Genomic DNA, 20,176 nt, shown 5'->3' on the forward strand with positions numbered 1-20,176 from the left:
CTGCTTTGGACATGTTGTGTTTAAGGTGCCGACAGGCGTGTCATGCAGCTGAAAATATGGTTTTAAATGAGGCTCAATAAAGGGGCAATGTTATATTTACTGATAAAATCACCTGTAAAGAGAGTTCTAAGGGAGAAAAAAGGCCTAAGAACTGAATGTTAAGTCTTTAAGGATTCTACTAGTTCTTCATACAACACAAAACCAAAATGAAATGAGCAATGCCAAGTCAGCTTGTACACAGATGCTTTATTCTGGATGTTAATATGTCGACATTGTATGCAAGATTCTCTTACAATGGAGTTTTCCTTACATCACAAAACTCAATTTAGTCACGGTAATTGCTGTATTAATGTGAAAACCTTACAATAAAATGCAGTATTATATATGTATAGTCAGTTTCCATGCAAGTATGGCTGCTACATGTATGTCTGGCATTTGTATAACATACTGAAAGAAATTCAGAGGAACAAAACAGTATAAAGGTGACTTAAGATGTCTGACATGTTTAAGATTAAAAATCTTGCAAAAAGCAACAAAGCAGTTAACTGAAGGATTCAACCAATACCGACCCACGTATGCATTATGTCCAATAAGGCCAGACTTATCCACAATATATTACCATTTAGGATAATTTAATGCTCAAGAAAAAATATGCTTTAAAAAGTATAGCTCTTCCAAGATATTATATTTTGGTGATTGCAGACTATGTACATCCAGGTAAGGGAAAACAACAACAACAACAAACCATTATGTGCTATTAGTTCAAGGTAACTGAAATGATCCAGTATGAGTTTGCTACAATCATTGGTTTCACTAAGTAAAATTTCTGTGAGAAGTTCATTAATTAGAAAGCAATCAACATACTTAAACATCCTAAGAGGATTCGAATTGGTTTAACTATTTGTTATCAACAAGTCATAATCTTAGTACCATACATTTTCTTCACTTCTCACTATATGTATATAAATATATAAAATATGCAAAAACTAGCAAGTAGATTTAAATAGCTTAAAATCCTTTTAGGTCTACTGTTCAAGAGCTAGGCATTAAAATACTTAGTATTTCCATTTCTATTAACATACAAACAGAGCAGAAAATCTTAACCTGCTTTCATTTTGTTTTTTAAGGCATAGTAGTTATTTTGGTATTTGTAAGAATTTGTCTGGTAATGGTTGATTCCATTTAGTTAACTTGAGAACTTGCCATCATTTCTTTATCTTTTCACACAGTGCAAGTGGTGGTCGCTCTTTCCTTCTCTCATAGCAGCAAGCCGATTCTGCTATTTTCTATAGCAGCATACTTCAGGAGTGGAGAGGGAGAGAGTGTGTCAATTATAAATAATTCAGACTACAGTGTACAATTCTATTTACCTGTCAGTGTTTAAGTTGACAGCACACCATTATATAACTGAAAAAAAATTACATATAATCTCTACCACAAAAGCAAATAAAAATTCTTTCAAGAAGAAATAAAATAAGTGCAAACACCTAAAACAGGCAACTGAAGCAACTGTTGTAACCTATAGAGAAACACAAAACATTTTTTAAAAGGACAAAATATTTTTTTAAATAAAAGATAATGTTCTCCACTTCTGAAACACTGAGTAAATATAAACTTCTAAGTGCAGATTGTTTTTAGGGACCAAGGTACCATATAAATTTTTAAACAAAATGCAAAAATTTCAAACACATATACAAATCACCAGATTAATGTATATGACCACCCTCGATATAATTTAAAAAGAAAATATTAAATTATTATTTAGTACATTTTTAGAACTACTTTATAACCAACATGATTTAAAGGGCATAGTGCAATATTTAGGTAGATGTGACATACAGTATAGATATTGTATTCTTTACAGCTATAACTTACTACTGCTTCATACTTAAAAGCCAAAATTATTCTTTACTGTGTTAGCTGTAATAACAAGAAACAACACTGGCTTCTAGGCACCCTGCATATGTATAAATATCTACATTTAAGCTTTAAAAATAAAATAAATTATAAAAACAGACTTCTTTCCAATTTACAAAGTTCTCCTGCTCCTACATACTGTACAATACATTCAACAAAACTCAGCTCTTCTGAGATTAAGAAAATACTATTTACTAATAAAGGAAAAACTCTTTTTGAATGCTTTTTGTTTTTAGTACTATGCTCAAATAAATACATTTAACACTGTAGTTAATTTTATTGTTTCTGAAAATAAAAAACAAAAAATTAGTAGTGCAACTTTCTATCCTTCCTTTAAATTCCTTTTCAATGTGTTTCTTTGTAAATGGAAGCCTAAGTAAATCAGCACGCGGGTAAAAGTACTTCATAAAATCATGTGTGCTTTCCATACATAGACTAATTTCAGAAATCATATGTACTCATACCCCTATCTATAACAAAACTGCAGCATCAAGAGAATAGCAATATATACCTTGTGAAGAAAATATATGAGAATTTACTTTTAGAATATCCATGAACATTCTATTATTTTCCCATCTTGTTCTTTAAAAACAATTTTTAAAAATCTCATACCTTAAAACATAAACTATTAAATTGTGACTTACTAGCTTTCTGCCTGCTCTATATAGAAAAAAGATCCTGTATTAAAAGGACTATATTACAACTTTAAAAACAATTAATTGAGAAAAATTTCACTGCAACCTAATTTAGTAGAGAATGCAGTAAGGAAGTGGGGCATTTCATCAGTTTTAATAACAATTACAGTATGAGAGCTCTTGAAGTACTGCTGGTAGCTGTGTAAGTACTCAGATATCTTCTTGCTTGTTCAGTCATAATAAGTTGGTCTTCTGTCTTCCCATAAACCACTGTTTCCCATTCACAATTTGACTATAAAGGAAATTTTAATAGTAATGTGAAAATTATTAAAATCTCCATATTACATCACAATTAGACTCTTAAAATCAGTTATTTTAACTGATTAGATATTTTATAATTACTATAAAATGTTTTAACAATGGCATTGTATTTTTTAATAATAATATCTTAAAATATATACTGAAATATTATTTATCAAGTTTTTAAAAAGTCAATTATTTTACCTATCTACATTGCTTACAGGCCAATGGAGGCAGTTTAAAAGTCTCGTCCCTAACAATTCCCCCCAAATCAAGTAAGTCCTAACATGTAAATAACTGTTAGTCTTTATTGCTTCAAAATTCTGCAAAAGGTTTAAAGAGAGGATGTAATGTCAAAAAATGAGCCAAGAATGCTTTATTTACAAATTAAGAAATATATTCATAACAAAAAATCAAGTTTATGTTTTTTTTTCTTCCCTTATTATAAAGATTACTATGTTATAGACATGATCAGCTATATAATAACTTTCCCCAAAAGTTCTATGTTAATTAAACACTGGGAATTCAAATCATTTTAGATGGATTAAGAGAATGTGCTACATGGCTCTTAGAAAGCAGTGGCTGAAAACAGATGTGAGGTGGCCAGATGTGATTGTCAAAGATGTTTTCAAAGCATGCTTCAGCATCAGGAATACTAGTGCTACAGTCACTGTGGCATAAAGAAAAAATTTCCTCCTCAATGAACTCTCAAATTATCTGGGGTAAACTCTTAAGATAATGCAGTAAAAATTTTTCCAACCTTCCTTTGCAGCTACACACTGGCCACATCCCAACCAAAAAAAAGAACTTTATTTTACAACTTCTGAGCCAAAAAGTTCACTGGAAACCATGGTACAAACAAAATCATGCTGAAACTGCTTCCAATCACTTACCCTTTTTCAGAATAGCAATTAGGGCTATACATATTTGTTACAGGAGAAGAGATGCCAAAAGTAGATGTATATATCTCCAGTTTTAAAAAAATATAGTGCTTAGGAAATCACCAGAAGAGTCTTTGGTTACAACTCCAATTGTTTAGTTTATATGTGCCCTGATAAATGAGTCTCTCAAACCCAAATGTGAGTGACAAAATAATGGTAAATGTTTAGTTGCTGTTACAGTCAATTATGAATTTAAAGGAAAAAGTATAATTTGTGGTAAGTCTAAAGTGATCATTGATTAAACAAACAAAAATCACTAAAGAAATTTATAAATCCATACCTGAAGATTCTTTTCCAATTTGACAACTTTGGAAGTGTTAGGGTTTGGTTTCTTTATAGTAAGTGTGTATGTTTTGTTGGTTGAATTTATATCTTGTTTTTCAGGAGTCAAGTTGCACCTATTGTCATGTATTTCCAATAATGGTATCATTAATAAAGATGTAGTAAATATATTTTCTGACTAAGAGAGAAAACAGAAAGAGGAAAATAACTAATTCAAAAATGGAGACACATGGAGGGACTACTGAGTAAGTGGTAATGGAAGCCCTGTTTATTTCCCTCCAAGAAAGCATTTGGCTCTAATGAAATTTCTAGTAATGTAGTAATATTAAGTATTTTGGAAATGAACCAAAGATAAACTCTGAAATTTAAAATCTTGAGAACTACAATTTTTTGACATCATAGATAAGACAGCTAACTCCTCTCATAACAAAAGAAGTATTTTTTTAAGTAAATAAAATATTCTCTACAGTGAATAGTTTCTCTGTGAATTAGGAAAAATGATACTAAAATAAAAATCTTCCATGAATCTCTAATGAATTGGCTACACAATGAGTAAGAAATAAGAACCACTAGGATTTAAAGTAACCATTTCTTTCTTGTTATTGTCTTTTTTTTTAACCTGTGTCTAGAAAAGCAACCATTTAAAATAATAATAATCCTTTACAAACCTGCATGTCTGAAATGTCTTCAGTCAATAGTTGAGTGCCTGATTCTTCTTTTTCCCAATTATCTAAGACTAGTGATTTTCTGACTTTCTTTCCAGAAGCGGTATTCTAGAATGAGTAATTTATATAGAAGTTTTATGGCGAAGTCTCTTGGATACAATCAGACTTTTATTAACAATAATACTAGAAGATTACCTCTTGTTTGCAGCTTTTGTAAGCAGGTTCATCTTCCTCTTTGAGGAATATGTCTGTTCCAGTTTCTTCTTTTAAAACTTCCCGAATATCTTCTTCCAAGAAGGCAAGTGGCTGGGACTAAATTGTTTTTTAAAATGTTGTAAAAAGTCATATATAGCAATTCCTTTTTCTCCCCATATATAGGAAACCAATCTTTTAAACTTTTCCATTACTGTCATAATTTTCTCCTAGCTCTTATACATATATCAATTTAATTAATCCATTTTATGGCAAAACAATATTGCACATTTGCAACCACTGAGTAAAGAATGGCAACTTCTTCTTTCTAGGCTACTAAACAAAAATCTTCCTTTTGGGGAAACCATTGTAGCTCCTGCTTCAGGTCAGGATCTTCAGAATTAAACAGAAAAGAAGAGGTTATTTCTTATGTATTTTTTTACATAAAAATAGGAAAAATAAGAAACATAGAATATATTGGGAATACGCTAGCTCTTATTCTACTTTTATTGTAATTATTACATAGTATGTAATTACTAGTTAACATGTTTCTGTTACCATTAAGATTGTGAGATACTGACACAGTATCCAGGGAGGACAGGAGGGTGGGGGGCGGGGAGAGAGAGAGAGCAAGAGCGAGAGCAAGAGAGAGAGAGAGAGAGTGTGAGAAAGTGTAAGAAAGTGTGAGAAGGTAGGTTACAGAGAGATAGACACTTGAGTGTGAGCTGAGTAATGAAACAGTCTCAAAATATTATTCATCTAGCTTTCGGTCAAAAAAGTACAGGTAAGTACAACTTATAACTCAGAAAAAATTTTTAAATTGTATCTAACTTATACCTGTCATAACCAAGCTATACTTGAAATGGTAATCAAACCTCTACAAAATAAAAGAACTGGAAGCACTTAATAACCAGCAGCTTGGCTGGGTGCAGTGGCTCACGCCTGTAATCCCAGCACTTTGGGAGGCTGAGGCAGGTGGATCACGAGGTCAGGAGTTCGAGACCAACCTGGCCAAGATGGTGAATCCCCATCTCTACCAAAAATACAAAAATTAGCCAGGCGTGGTGGTGCACACCTGTAATCCCAGTTATTCAGGAAGCTGAGGCAGAAGAATCACTTGAACTCGGGGGCTGGAGGTTGCAGTGAGCCAAGATCATGCCACTGCACTCCAGCCTGGGTGACGGAGTGAGACTCTGTCTCAAAAAAAATAAAAATAAAAATAAAAATAACCTGCAGCTTACATTCCCAGCCAGCAGCTAAGAGAGAAGAGCATTCATATATGAGTGAGATTTCACAGCACTTACAAAAACTTCTAAAATGAAAATAAAATGTTAAAAGTATTCTCATCTAGATTGAGATACATAGGAATTTAATATTAGTGTTTCTGTATATTTCTCAAAGAGCTTTTAATTTTTTTATTATTTACTTTATTTATCGAGAGAGAGTCTTGCTTTGTCATCCAGGCTGGAGTGCAGTGGCTCGATCTCGGCTCACTGCAACCTCTGCCCCCACCACCCAACCCCATTCAAGTGATTCTTCTGCCTCAGCCTCCCAAGTAGCTGGGATTACAGGCACTTGCCGTGACGCCTGGCTAATTTTTTTGTATTTTTACTAGAGATGGGGTTTCACTATATTGGCCAGGCTGGTCTTGAACTTCTGACCTCAGAAGGTGATCCGCCCACCTTGGCCCTCCTAAAGTGCTGGGATTATTAAAGGTGTGAGCCACCATACCTGGCCTCAAAGAGCTTTTTAATGATGGTACTTCACCAAGAACATAAAGTACTCTTTTTTAAAATTAACTTTTATTTTCAGTTCAGGGGTCCAAGTGCAGGTTTGTTACCTAGGTAAACATGTCATAGGGGTTTGCTGTATAGATTATTTCATCACCCAGGTATTAAGCCTAGTATCCATTAGTTATTTTTCCTATCTCTCTTCCCACCTTCCACTCTCTGAAAGGCCCTGGTGTGTTTTGTTCCTCTCTATATGTCCATGTATTCCCATCATTTAGCTCCCATTTATAAGTGAGAACATGCAGTACTTGGTTTTCTGTTCCTGTGTTCGTTTGCTGTGGATAATGGCCTCCAGCTCTATCCATGTCCTTGCAAAGGAATGATCTCACTCTTTTTTACGGCTGCATAGTATTCCATGGTGTATATGTACCACATTTTCTTTTTCTTTTTTCCTTAACTGTTTTGAGATGGGGTCTTACTCTGTTACCCAGGCTAGAGTACAGTGGCACAATTATCAGCTCACTGCAACCTCCACCTCCCACACTCAAGCAATCCTCCCATCTCAGTCTCCTGAGTAGCTAGGGCCATAGGCGCACACCACCATGCCCAGCTAATTTTTTGTACTTTTGGTAGAGATGGGGTTTTGCCATGTTGCCCAGGGTGGTCTTGAACTCCTGAGCTCAAACGATCTGCCTTTCTTGACCTCCCAAAGTGCTGGAATTACAGGCATGAGCCACTGCATCCAGCCCACCTTTTCTTGATCCAGACTAGTATTCTTTAAAAGATCTGGAATTTTTTCCCCCTTTAAGAATACAAATGTCCTAAAGTAATGGCTAAAACAGATTAATTCATTCATTAGCAAGAATTATTCTCTTAATTGTTCTAATGTGTCAAAAGCAAAGAACTCCTGCATTTAATACCTTTCAGGTTTGATAACACCAAACTTAATATTTCTACAGTTTTTTGCCTTTTGATAATTTAAAGTAAATATTAGAAGAATCCAAGTTTATTAATAAGGCAACAGATATTTAAGATATACCTGATTAAAATTCCAAAGCCAATCTCCAAAAAGTGCATTTGACTCATAGTAAGATACATTAGAAAACTAAGTGGTTAGCGTATAGTAGTTGCTCAGTAAATAACTGAAGGAGGAGGGGCAGGATAAATGAAAAGTCAGCTTACTCCGAAGAAATGTATGAACCTATAGATAGTCTAGGAATTTTAATTTTTAAATTACTGTCTTCCTTTTATCTTAAATTGCTAATGGAAGTGACCTGTCTAACAACAGTCAAATTGTATCCAAAGAACTAGCTGTGAATGCCGCTGGTATTAAATTTAAAATGTCAGAAGGGTAGTAAACAAACTGACAAGGGCTTTAGGTATTTGAAACCTACTACAAACGATACTTTTGGTTTTTTTCAAACAGAGCTACACTCGGTCCCTTAGGCTGGAATGCAGTGGCTTGATCATCACTCACTGCAGCCTCTACTTCCCAGACTCAAACCTCCTGGGACTACTACAAGAGCATACTACTATACCCAGCTATCAAATAATAAATTTTATTCCACTTATATGTTGACCAAATGACCTCGACTCACTGTAGAATTTTTAACTGCTTTCAAATCATTTTTTACTTGTCTAATCCCCAATTAGTCTGCATGTCCCTATGAAGGCAGGAACCATACTTGACCTTTTCAACATTCATTCCATAAAGCCTAGTAGAGTGTCTGGCACCTATTAGGCACTCAATCAATATTTGCTGAATTAATAATGAATTTTTAAAATAAACAGCAAAATACTGAAACAGGTTAAATCAATCAGGTAATTCCATACAATGGAATATTATGCAAATATATAAAATTATGGGATAAATATATACATTTATTTGGTTAAATTTAAAAAGAGTGTTATAAAATAATAAAGTGTGGTCTCTTGTTTTCTTTATATATATGCATAAATAAAAACTCCAGGAAGCTCTAAAGGAAATATGACTGTTCACAGCAGTACATGGAGCTAAATGACAAAAAGACTTGATCAAACCTACTGTGTACCTTTTAATACAGTATTTTGAAAAAGAAAAAAGAAAGACTAGAAGATTTGAGGATGTAACATGCTTTTGGGTAGAAAATTAAATCAAGTAAACTAGTATTTGTTAATAAATCTAACCAGAAAGTACTAAAAATAGAAGAACATAACTAAAAAATCCTGGAAGTGACCAGTATTTTAAAAATCATATTTCTAAAGAACTTGTCAGAAATGTTTATCTGCCTAAAATGCCCATCACTTTTCAAAGGTACTTCGAAGGTAGGAGTATATATGAAAGCACAGTAACTAGAACACTTCCCAGTCCTATTCATTCGTGAACTACTACCACAAATACTTACTAGAATAGCAACAACCAGGCACACACTACCTGAAACTCAGAAAAGCCCCTTTAATAGTATTATCTCTTTCAGCTTCACAGTAACAATTTGAGGTGTGTTTTACGATCTCCTTTGCATAGAAAAGGAAACTGAACCTTTTCCTAATCAGTTTCCTATAGCAGTACCCTGATTATTTCCTAAATATTATCATGAAAGTGCTTCAGTATATCAAAATATTACAATTATTTTATTCTAATGCATTTAACCATGACAGAAACTATTAAAATGTAAATTTCAGTATTAAGAGTTCCACTGACACTTGATCTGCTTTCTCTAGACGATACAAAGAATTCAAAACAAGCCAAGCAAGGGTTTATTTACAAGTTAAGGAAAAAGGTGAACACAAATTCAAACTTGAAAATCAGGCTGGGTGCAGTGGTTCACACCTGTAATCCTAGCTCTCTGAAAGGCCGAGGTCAGCAGTCCGAGACCAGCCTGGCCAATATGGTGAAACCCCATCTCTACTAAAAATACAGAAAGGCCAGGTGTGGTGGTGAGCACCTGTAATACCAGCTACTCGGGAGACTGAAGCATGAGGATCGCTTGAACCCGTGTGGGCAGAGGTTGCAGTGAACTGAGATCATGCCACTTCACTCTAGCCTGGGTGACAAAGTGAGACTCTTGTTTCCAAAAAAAAAAAAAAAAAAACCTTGAAAATCAAAAGATAAAACTTTATATCTGTTTCAGTAAACATCTTTTTTTAAATGTTAAAAGTCGGCCAGGTGTGGTGGCTCATGCCTGTAATCCCAGCACTTTGGGACGCTGAGGCAGGGGATCACCTGAGATCAGGAGTTCAAGATCAGCCTGGTCAACATGGTGAAACCGCATCTCTACTAAATATACAAAAATTAGCCTGGCGTGGTGGAGGGTGCCTGTAATCTGAGCTACTCGGGAGGCTGAGGCAGGAGACTCGCTTGAACCCAGGAGGCGGAGGTTGCAGTGAGCTGATATCATGCCATTGCACTCCAACCTGGGCAACAAGAGCGAAACTTTGTCTCTAAACAAAACAAAACAAAACTAAGTGATAAAAATCACAATTTGTGTTTTATTAAAATTAGGAAAATTATTAAAAATAAAAATAATATACATACCACAATTTTAAGAGGTCCATATTTTTTCTCCTGAGCAGCAAGCGCATTCTTAAAAGGAGTAGGAGTTCTTGGTGTGGTACCCAATATAGATCTTCTAATAGTAGGTGTTCTAAACCTATCCAATCATTTAGATATTTATGTTATAGTCATAATCTGATTTCATACAAGTTAATGAAAGCAAAGCAATTTAAGCACACGCTAAATTCTTTTACATATATATATGCTTCATTTAAACATTCTAAGACTATTTTAAAGTATGTCCACCTATAGTAATTCTGATTTCAACTAATCATCTTAAAATAGAAAAAAAGAATTAACGCAGAAAGAAGTACTAGAAATGTTTTTATTAAAATCAAAGTTTGATGCTATATTTAAATTGGTTTTCAGTGTCCTAAGGAGAAAGCATAACGTTACGATTAAAAAAAATTCTGCCCAGGTACAGTGGCTTATGCCTTAATCCTAGCACTTTGGGAGGGGGCTCAGACGGGCAGATCCCCTGAGGTCTAAAGTTCGAAACCAGCCTGGACAACACAGTGAAACCCCATCTCTACTACAAATACAAAATTAGCCAGGCGTGGTGGTGCATGCCTATAATCCCAGCTACTTGGAAGGCTGAGGCAGGAGAATCGCTTGAACCCGGGAGGTGGAGGTTGCAGGGAGGTGGAGGTTGCAGTGAGTGGAGATCACACCATTGCACTCCAGCCTGGGCAACAAGAGTGAAATTCCATCTCAAAAAAAAAAAGAAAGAAAAAAAATTCTAAGTCCTATAAGAATAGAGATTATGACACAAGCCATATATATGCACAAAAACCTAGTCTATTCTTAACACTGTGCTCCCCATTTTCTCTAACACGATTATTTAATATCTACTTACCCTACATTTTCCTTTTGATCTTTGGGAGTTGTTTCCTTATGAAGAGGAGTTGTAATAAGAACTTTTTGCCCACAAATAGGGGTTGATGTAAATGAAGGATTTTCTATATTAAGTTGTTCATTTCCAGGACAGGTGTTGAAAAACTAAAAAGGGAAGAGAGTTTAAAGGTGATTTCTAGAACATCAAAATCCCTACACAAACATTAAACTGATAAGATTTTCAAATTACTTCTTCATACTTCTTTAAAATAGCTTATGAATAATATTACACTTACACTCTATGGAAATTAAGCTCCACGAGGGTAGGAATTTTTGTCTGGTTTGTTTATTTTTGTTTTCCCAGCTCTTGGAACAGTGTTTAGCATATAAACAAATTCAATATACAGCCATTTAACATATATTCAAAAGTTAAAAAAATATAAAAATTTTAAAAAACAGAATATTATCAAATAAGGAGCTATAGAAACCATAAACAGCTGTTGTGTTAAATATAACAGTTTTGTACAACAGTGTGCAACTGAAAAAAACACGGTTTTTGTTTAGCTCTTATTAATAAATGACCTTAAGTGGCTTTTGCTTTTCTTTTCTTTTGAGACAGAGTCTCACTCTGTCGTTCAGGCTGGAGTGCAGTGGAGTGATCTCTGCCTCCTGGGTTCAAGCGATTCTCCTACCTCAGCCTCCCGAGTAGCTGGGAACTACAGGCACATGCCACCACACCCAGCTAATTTTTGTATTTTTAGTAGAGGCGGGGTTTCACCATGTTAGCCTGGATGGTCTCAATCTCCCGACTTCGTGATCCACCCGGCTAGGCCTCCCAAAGTGCTGGGATTACAGGTGTGAGCCACTGTGCCTGGCTTGAGTGGCTTTTTCCATGAGAGTATTTTAACTCAGAATATAATAATAATGCTTTGCTGTTAAGAAATACAGCTGTCTGGCAAATTTGCCTGTCTAGAACACAGAACAGAACCTCTAAGCAGCCAACATTGATATCACAGAGTCCATTTTCTAAACTACATAATTTACAATTATGAAATACTAATTGTATTCACAACACAATTGTGAAATACTAATTTATTTTTGTAGTCAAAAGATTAGAAACAGTGAAGCAGTAGATTAGAAGCAGTAAAAAAAATAGCTTCAAAGCTACTTATAACTAGAATGAAGTCTACCTCTATCACTTCTGGCTCCGAATACCTGAATTTATTTTACCCTAAGATTAGCAATCAAATCCTCTTTTACAGAATAAAATCCAAGCAGTTTGCCATGGGAAATAAGCATCTTTCAGCCACTTCCACCTTAGAATTCACACTCCACAAAAACTGCTGGCATGCAAAACCCCAGAACAGAAAACTGCTAGTGTGCCCGAGCCTATTCACTTTCCCCAGTTCTTTTTAATTCTGAGAGCAGGGCTGGGGTGAAGAGACTATTAACCTTGTAGTCTACACAAATGGTATCCCCTGAAGCATGGGTGCATAATTTTCAGAGATCTGTGTTCTGCCAGATCCTGCTTACCTCCCTAGCCTCAAAATATACCTCTAATAATATCCCAGCATTCTCCATGTTTATTTGACCATTAAACTCTTTTCTTCCCCTTTAAACTTTGTAGTCTCTGCCAAACACTTTCAGGAAACATCAGCTCCATCTCTTACTAACTGTTGCCTTTGACAAGTAGCTCAATTTCAGAATTTCCCCTCACTAACTCCTTCTGAAAGAGTATTAACTGAGATGCTGTAAGAAAAGTGTTTGGCAAACAGCCTGAAGCATAGCAAGCATTCAATAGGAAACTGTCCTAACATAAACATCTACTGTCCAGGGATATTACAAGAGGAGAAAGTGGGTAGTTCTGGACATCCTTAGGAAACCTCTTGACACATGAAATTCTTACAGTAAGCAATTATCTAAGTTTCTTTCAAAGAACATTAAGAAGAAAAATCCAGTGGACAAATTAAAATCTAAATTACTCTAAATAGGTATGGTCACTTTAAACCCTATCCGGTATACCTATTGAACAGACAGTCAGGAAGGTGGATCTTAGTCTCAGCCTTGCATTAGATAACTTTGGGCAAATCAATTTTACCTTTCCGGGATTGTTTTCTGATGAGTTCTATAAAGATGTGGGACTACAAGATTTTAAAAATGTCCCTCTAAAAACTGTAGGATAATATAATGCAGAACCAGTAGCAGTGGCTCACGCCTGTAATCCCAACGCTTTGGGAGTCAAGACAGGTAGATTACTTGAGCTCAGGAGTTCAAGACCAGCCTGGCTAACATGGTGAAACCCCATCTCTACAAAAAATACAAAAATTAGCTAAGTGTGATGGCACACATCTATAATCCAGGCTACTTGGGGGTCTGAAGCAGGAGGATCACTTGAGCCTGAGTAGTTGAGGCTGCAGTGAGCTGTATTTGTACCACTGCACTCCAGCCTAGGCAACAAAGTGAGATTCCGTCTCCAAAATACATATATATGTATGTATATATGTATGTATGTACGTATGTGTGTGCGTGTGTGTGTATATATTTATAGCTACTACACTTTGTGAGATACTTTCTAATCTCTCAGAGTTCAGCATTCTCATGTTAAATTTATGCATTTAAACACATTATTTTTATATGTTATCAAAGCTACCAACTGCTAGTAAGGATACTGAAGATCTAATTTAATCTAACTCACTGACATTTGGAAACATAAACAAAATGAACACCACTACCTGTGAAGGAGAAAATGGTAGTGTTTTCAGTGGTGTATGTTTTAGCGCTGTATTACCACCATCGTTCAGTAAGCCATCCCTAAGTTCGCTGCCGGGGGAATGACCCACTCGCATTCTTCTCTTCTTTCTGAGGATGGCTGGCGGAGTGCTAAACTTGGCCATATGTGGGGAAGGAACAGGTTCACTGTTGCCACCATTACAAATGTTTTTTTTCCCTTCAAGTACAACACTGACATTAAGTTGACATTCCACGGCTCCTTCATTGTGCTGAATTCTCATGAATTTAACTGGGGTGGATTTGATAGGAGAAGCAGCAGCATCAGAAATATCAAAACTGGCAACATCACTCCATGCTACAGGATCCTGCAATAAATTAAATTGTTAAAAAGTTAATGCTATAAACTAGTTAAATCTGATCTTGAACATAGGATGGTGACTTCCACAGTTAATTAACCACTCATTTTATCAGTAGAAATGCTTTCCTGGGAACTTTTTTTTTAAGCAAGACCATTTGAGAGAAACAGATTATGGTTTTCCTACAATTCCAAAATTCATAGTAGTTCATCTAATTCAGTAGTTGAAGCTTACTGTCAAAGCATTTTAAGAAGAACAAATTATAAGTTATTATCAAAAAGTATAATACATCATAAAACTTCACTGTTTACTCCACAACAGGAAAACAGCATCAAATTCTACATAATAGTTTGGTAATGTGTATGGAACATGTTAAAAATGGTGATACACTTTGGTCCAGAAATTCAATTTAACCTAAAGACATAATCATGATTTTGCACAAAGCTTTATGTAAATATGTTATTTATAATACTGAAAAACTAGACACTACCTAATGTCCAATAATAATAGTACACTGGGTAAATATATTTTCTTATAGTCATCTGATGGAATACTACAAAGTCTCTAAAATTCAAGTTTAGGACTTGAATTCACAGTGGCTCAGGCCTGTAATCCCAGCACTTTGTGAGGCCGAGGTGGGAGGATCACTTGAGGTCAGGAGTTCAAGATTAGCCTGGCCAACATGATGAAACCCCATCTCTACTAAAAATACAAAAATTAGCTGGTGTGGTGGCAGGCACCTGTAATCCCAGCTACTCAGGAGGCTGAGGCAGGAGAATCACTTGAATCCAGGAGGTAGAGGTTGTAGTGAACCAAGAATGCACCGCTGCACTCCAGCTTGGAAAACAGTGAGACTCCATCTCAAACAAACAAACAAACAAAAAAATCAAGTTTAGAAAAGTTAAGAAAACAGAAACATGTTCATGATACAGTGGAAGACAAAAAAAATTCCACAAATACAATTCATAAGTGTATTTTTGGATTTAAAAATATAATGTGTGTTTTCTATGTATAGAGCACAGACTGAAAGGAATATATCAAATTATTAACTCTGGGTTTATGAAGGATTATAATTTTCTTTTTTTATAGTTTTCTCTAGTTTCCAGCTTTCTCTAATGCACTCACATAACTTATATAATAAAAAATGAATTAAGTTTTTAATTTAAAAAAAAATTCTTCACAAGGCACATAACTTGAAAAAAATTTGAACTTCTCCCCACTAGAAGCTACTGCAAAATATCAGAACAAAATTAAGCATGGCATACAAAACATAAAACTGGTCAATGTCCAAAACTGAGTTTCTGAGCATTAAATCATGTAACTAAAATTGAACTTTTGATAATCTTACAATTTTTAACTTACAGATTCAATAAGTTCTAGAGTCTCTGCAAATTCTGGTATTGTCTGCAAAGAGGACAACACAGCATTTGCCTCCACGGCCAGGAACTTCGTGGGTGAATTCTGCTGAGCAGACACAGGCTGATTTTCATCCATACTGTAAAACTCACTAGTGTGCTCATCAAGGCTATTTAGAGTATTAGACATGTTATCATCCATGAGGAAACTTCCAGACCAGCCAGAAAAACTTCCAGCCTGCTAAAAATACAAAAGAAATTTGAATATTATTTCTCATTCTCATGTAGGCATAAATTCAGATTTCAAGTGAAAAGTTTTCTCTAGAACAACACATTTCAATTAGGCTAAAAATACAGTAGCAAATATTTTGTCTTTCCTCAAAATTGGTATACTTTTTTTTTCATTAAACTTCATGCTTTGACTATGTTTCTTTTTTCTAATTAAAATTTTTAATCTATACAATCATGATGAGATAAAACAAGCATCTATATACAACCTAAAGCCCAAACTCTTAGAATCTGGCTATTATCTTCCTTCCAAACTTCATTTCTCAACATTTCCATTCACAAGAGCTCCTCCCAGGGCATACCCAGCTGGAGCACTTGAAATTCCCCAACGAATTATACTCTTTTGACCTGGAGTGCCTTTGCACATATGCTGCTCCCTTTATCTATTAATAAAATGCTCTGAAACCTACTGACCAGGGAAGTTATTTTTTTTGAAATGGAGTCTTGCTGTGTCGCCAGACTGGAATGTAGTGGCGCAATCTCGGCTCACGCAACCTCCGCCTCCTGGGTTCAAGCAATTCTTCCGCCTCAGCCTCCCAAGTAGCTGGGACCACAGGCGTGTGCCACCATGCCCAGTTAATTTTTGTATTTTTAGTAGAGACGGGGTTTCACCATGTTGGCCAGGATGGTCTCGAACTCTTGATCCACCCACCTTGGCCTCCCAAAGTGCTGGGATTACAGGTGTGAGCCACCGCACCTGGCTGGGAAGCTATTCTTAAGACACAGTTTGAATACTGGAAAGTACTTTACCTGATTATATACTTTGATCTGCTTCATTTATAATAATGTCCTAATTCATCTATGTTGCTAATATATAATCATTGTCTTTCAAGTTAGGACTTCTTCCAGGAACTCTTCCCTGATGAACTGAATCTAAATCAAGCACCTCTCCTATATGTTACCATAAACTTTGTGACTTACAAATTGTCAAAAGTCAAAGAGAGAGAGAACTCTAAAAATAGCAACAGAGACCAAGCATGATGGATCATATCTATAGACCCAGCATTTTGGGAGGTCAAGGCGGGCAGATTGCTTGAGCCGAGGAGTTTGAGAGCAGTTTGGCCAAGATAATGAAACCCCATATCTACAAAAAATACAAAAATTAGCTGGGCATGGTGGCACGCACCTGTAGTCCCAGAACTTGAGAGGCTGAGGTAACAGCATCACTTGAATCCAGGAAGTCAAGACTGCAGCAAGCTGTGATCACATCACTACACTCCAGCCTGGATGACAGAGTGAGACCCTGTCTCAAAAAAAACCATTAAAAGTAAAAATTGCAAGGTAAAAGCATTAAGTCACATATAAGGGAATCCTTATTAGAAAACAGAAGATTTATCTGAAAAAAAACATTACAGGCCAGAAGAGAATTAAATGATATATTTGAGAAGTGCTGAAAAAAAAAAAAAAAAAATGCCTGCCAAGAACACTCAACCCAGCAAAGCTATCCTTCAGAAATGAGGGAAAAACAAAGTCTTTCCCAGACTTTTTTTTAAATGGTGGGAATTTACCACCACTACAATCAGCCTTACAAGAAGTGCTCAAAAAGTCCTCTACCTGGAAGCAAAAAGATAACAAACACTATTATGAAAATATGCAAAAGTATAAAATTAACTAGTAGAGTAGGTACACAAAGGAGAAAGAGAGAATAATCAAACCACAGTACTACAGAAAACCACCAAACTGCAATGATAAACATTAAGAGAGGAAGAAAGGAACAAAGGATATACAAAACCAGAAAACAATTAACAAAATTGCAAGAGTAACTCTACACATATCAATAATAACCTTGAATGTAAACATTAAACTCCATACCTAAAAGACATAGACCAACTAAATGGATTAAAAACACATGAACCCACTATATGCTGCCTACAAAAACTCATGTCATCTGTAAAGACACATATGGACTGAATGTTTACATTCAGGATGTAAAAAGATATTCTATGCAAACAGAAACTAAAAGCAAGCAGGAATAGCTATACTCATATCAGATAAAGGATAATTTAAGTTAAAAACTATAAAAAGAGGCTGGGAATGGTGGCACATGCCTATAATCCCAGCACTTTGGGAGGCCAAGGTGGGCAGAATCACTTGAGTTCAGGGGTTTGAGACCAGCCTGGGCAACATGGCAAAACCCTATCTCTACAAAAAATAAAACTAAAAATTAAAAAAATTAGCTGGACGTGGCAGCACATGCCAGTAGTCCCACTACTTGGGAGGCTGAGGTGGGAGGATTGTCTGAGCCTGGGAAGCTGAGGTTGCAGTGAGCCGAGATCACAGCACCGTACTTCAGCCTGGGGGACAAAGTGAAATCTTGCCTCAAAAAATAAAAAAACCCTTTGAAACCCTGCCTCAAAAAACAACAACATACTATGAAAAAAGACAAAGAAGGTCAATATACAATGATACAGGGATCAATTCAGCAAGATAATGTAACTGTAAATATATATGCACTAATATCAGAGTGCCCAGCTACATCAAGTAAATATTTGATCTAAAAGGAGTAATAGATTCTAATACAAAATAGCTGGAGACGTCAACACCCACTCTCAGCAATGAAAGATCATCTAGACAGAAAAATCAACAAAGAAACAAACATTGGCTTTAAATTGCACTTTATACTAAAAATGAACTTAACAGACATCTACAGAACATTACATCCAATATCTGCAGAATATACTTTCTTTTCATCAGCACATTCTCTAGGATAGACCACATAGTAGGCCACAAAATAAGTCTGAACAAATTTAAAAGAATTAAAGTCATATCAAGTATCTTTTTTGACTGTAATGAAATAAAACTAGAAATCAATAACAAAAGAAACTTTTGAAATTGTAAACTGAAATTAAGCAACATGCTCCTGAAAAACCAAGAGGTCAATGAAGAAATTAAGAAGGAAACCAAAACATTTCTTGAAATAAATGAAAGTATAAACACCAACACCTATGGGATACGGCAAAAGCAGTATCAAAAGAAAAGTTTATAGTAATAAATGCCTACATCAAAAGAGTGGAAATAAACAATGTAGCTAGTAAAATAAGAACAAATCAAACCCAAAGCTATCAGAAGAAAATAAATAATAAAAATCAAAGTAGAAATAAACAAAATTGAGACAAATAAATACAAATAATCAATGAAATGAAATGTTGGCTTTTTAAAAAACATAAACAAAATTGACAAACTGCTGGTCAGGCTAACCAAGGAAAAAAAGACCCAAATAAATAAAATCAGAAACAAAAAAGGAGACATTACAACTGATAACACAGAAATACAAAGGATCATTAGAGGCTATTATGAATAACTGTGTACCAAGTTAGAAAACTTAGCAGACAGTGGCTCACACCTGTAATTCCAGCACTTTGGAAGGCTGAGGTGGGTGGACCACCTAAGATCAGGAGTTCGAGACCAACCTGACGGATATGGTGAAACCCTGTCTCTACTCAAAAAACAAATTTAGCTGGGCAGCATGGCGCACACCTGTAGTCCCAGCTACTCGGGAGGCTGAGACAGGAGAATTGCTTGAACCTGGGAGGTGGAGGTTGCAGTAAGCCAAGGTCACACCACAGCACTCCAGCCTGGGCAACATAGCAAGACTCCATCTCAAAAAAGAAAAAGCAAAAGAAAAAGAAAAGAAAATTTAGCAGAAATGGATAAACTTCTGGACACATATAACCTATCAAGATTGAACCAAGAAGAAACAGAAAACCTCAACAGACCAATTACAAGTAGCAAGATTGAATCTGTAATAAAACATCTCCCATAAAAGTAAAGCCTAGGACCCAATGGCTTCATTGTGGAATTCTACCAAACATATAAAGAAGAACTATCAATTCTTTTCAAATTCTCTCAGAAAACTGAAGAGGAATGAATTCTTCCAAAACCATTCTACAAGGTCAACATTACTCTGATACCAAAACCAAATAAAGAAAACTATAAGCCAGTATCTCTGATGAACATAGATGCAAAAAGACATTCACTAAGATCAGATGGAATTTATCCATGGATGTAAGGCTGATTCAACATACATACATCAATAAATAAAATCAAATATCAATAGAATAAAGATTATCAAAGTAGACATAAAAATCATTTGATAAAATTCAACATCTTTTCCTGATAAAAACTCCCAAGTTAACTAAAGAAAAAACACACCTCAACACAATAAAGGCCACAGCCAACATCATAATGCACGACAAAAAGTTGAAAGCTTTTCCTCTGAAATCTCAAATGAGACGAGGATGCCCATTTTTACCACTTTTATCAAACACAGTACTGGAAGTCCTAGCCAAAGCAATTAGGCAAGAGTTTAAAAAAAAAAAAATAGGCATCCAAATTGGAAAAAAGAAAGTCAAACTGTCCCCATTAGCAGACAACATGAGCAAAAACAGTGCTAAAATTCATAAAGAATTACAAATAGCT

General features: G+C 35.3%; 1 protein-coding gene across 5 annotated transcripts in view; it reads right to left on the minus strand.

Moving 5' to 3' along the window:
• Positions 1-226: 226 nt before the first annotated feature.
• Positions 227-20,176, minus strand: part of MYBL1 (MYB proto-oncogene like 1) — a 48,760-nt gene continuing 28,810 nt past the window's right edge. Inside the window, exons 9-17 of one of the 5 annotated variants that reach the window (XM_074386714.1) lie at positions 16,884-17,000; positions 15,477-15,710; positions 13,761-14,123; positions 11,051-11,193; positions 10,177-10,291; positions 4,936-5,052; positions 4,744-4,848; positions 4,074-4,253; positions 233-2,844 (exon numbers count right to left, since the gene is read on the minus strand). In XM_074386714.1, coding sequence (XP_074242815.1) covers positions 2,716-2,844; positions 4,074-4,253; positions 4,744-4,848; positions 4,936-5,052; positions 10,177-10,291; positions 11,051-11,193; positions 13,761-14,123; positions 15,477-15,710; positions 16,884-17,000 — 1,503 coding nt within the window. In that variant the 3' untranslated portion in view covers positions 233-2,715. Of the gene's footprint in view, positions 2,845-4,073; positions 4,254-4,743; positions 4,849-4,935; positions 5,053-10,176; positions 10,292-11,050; positions 11,194-13,757; positions 14,124-15,476; positions 15,711-16,883; positions 17,001-20,176 lie in introns of all 5 variants that reach the window. The other 4 variants (XM_003942890.3, XM_074386715.1, XM_074386717.1 and 1 more) reach the window with 4 other exon arrangements.

Source organism: Saimiri boliviensis, chromosome 15 (genome assembly GCF_048565385.1).
Source record: "Saimiri boliviensis isolate mSaiBol1 chromosome 15, mSaiBol1.pri, whole genome shotgun sequence".
NCBI classification, from domain to species: Eukaryota; Metazoa; Chordata; class Mammalia; order Primates; family Cebidae; genus Saimiri; species Saimiri boliviensis.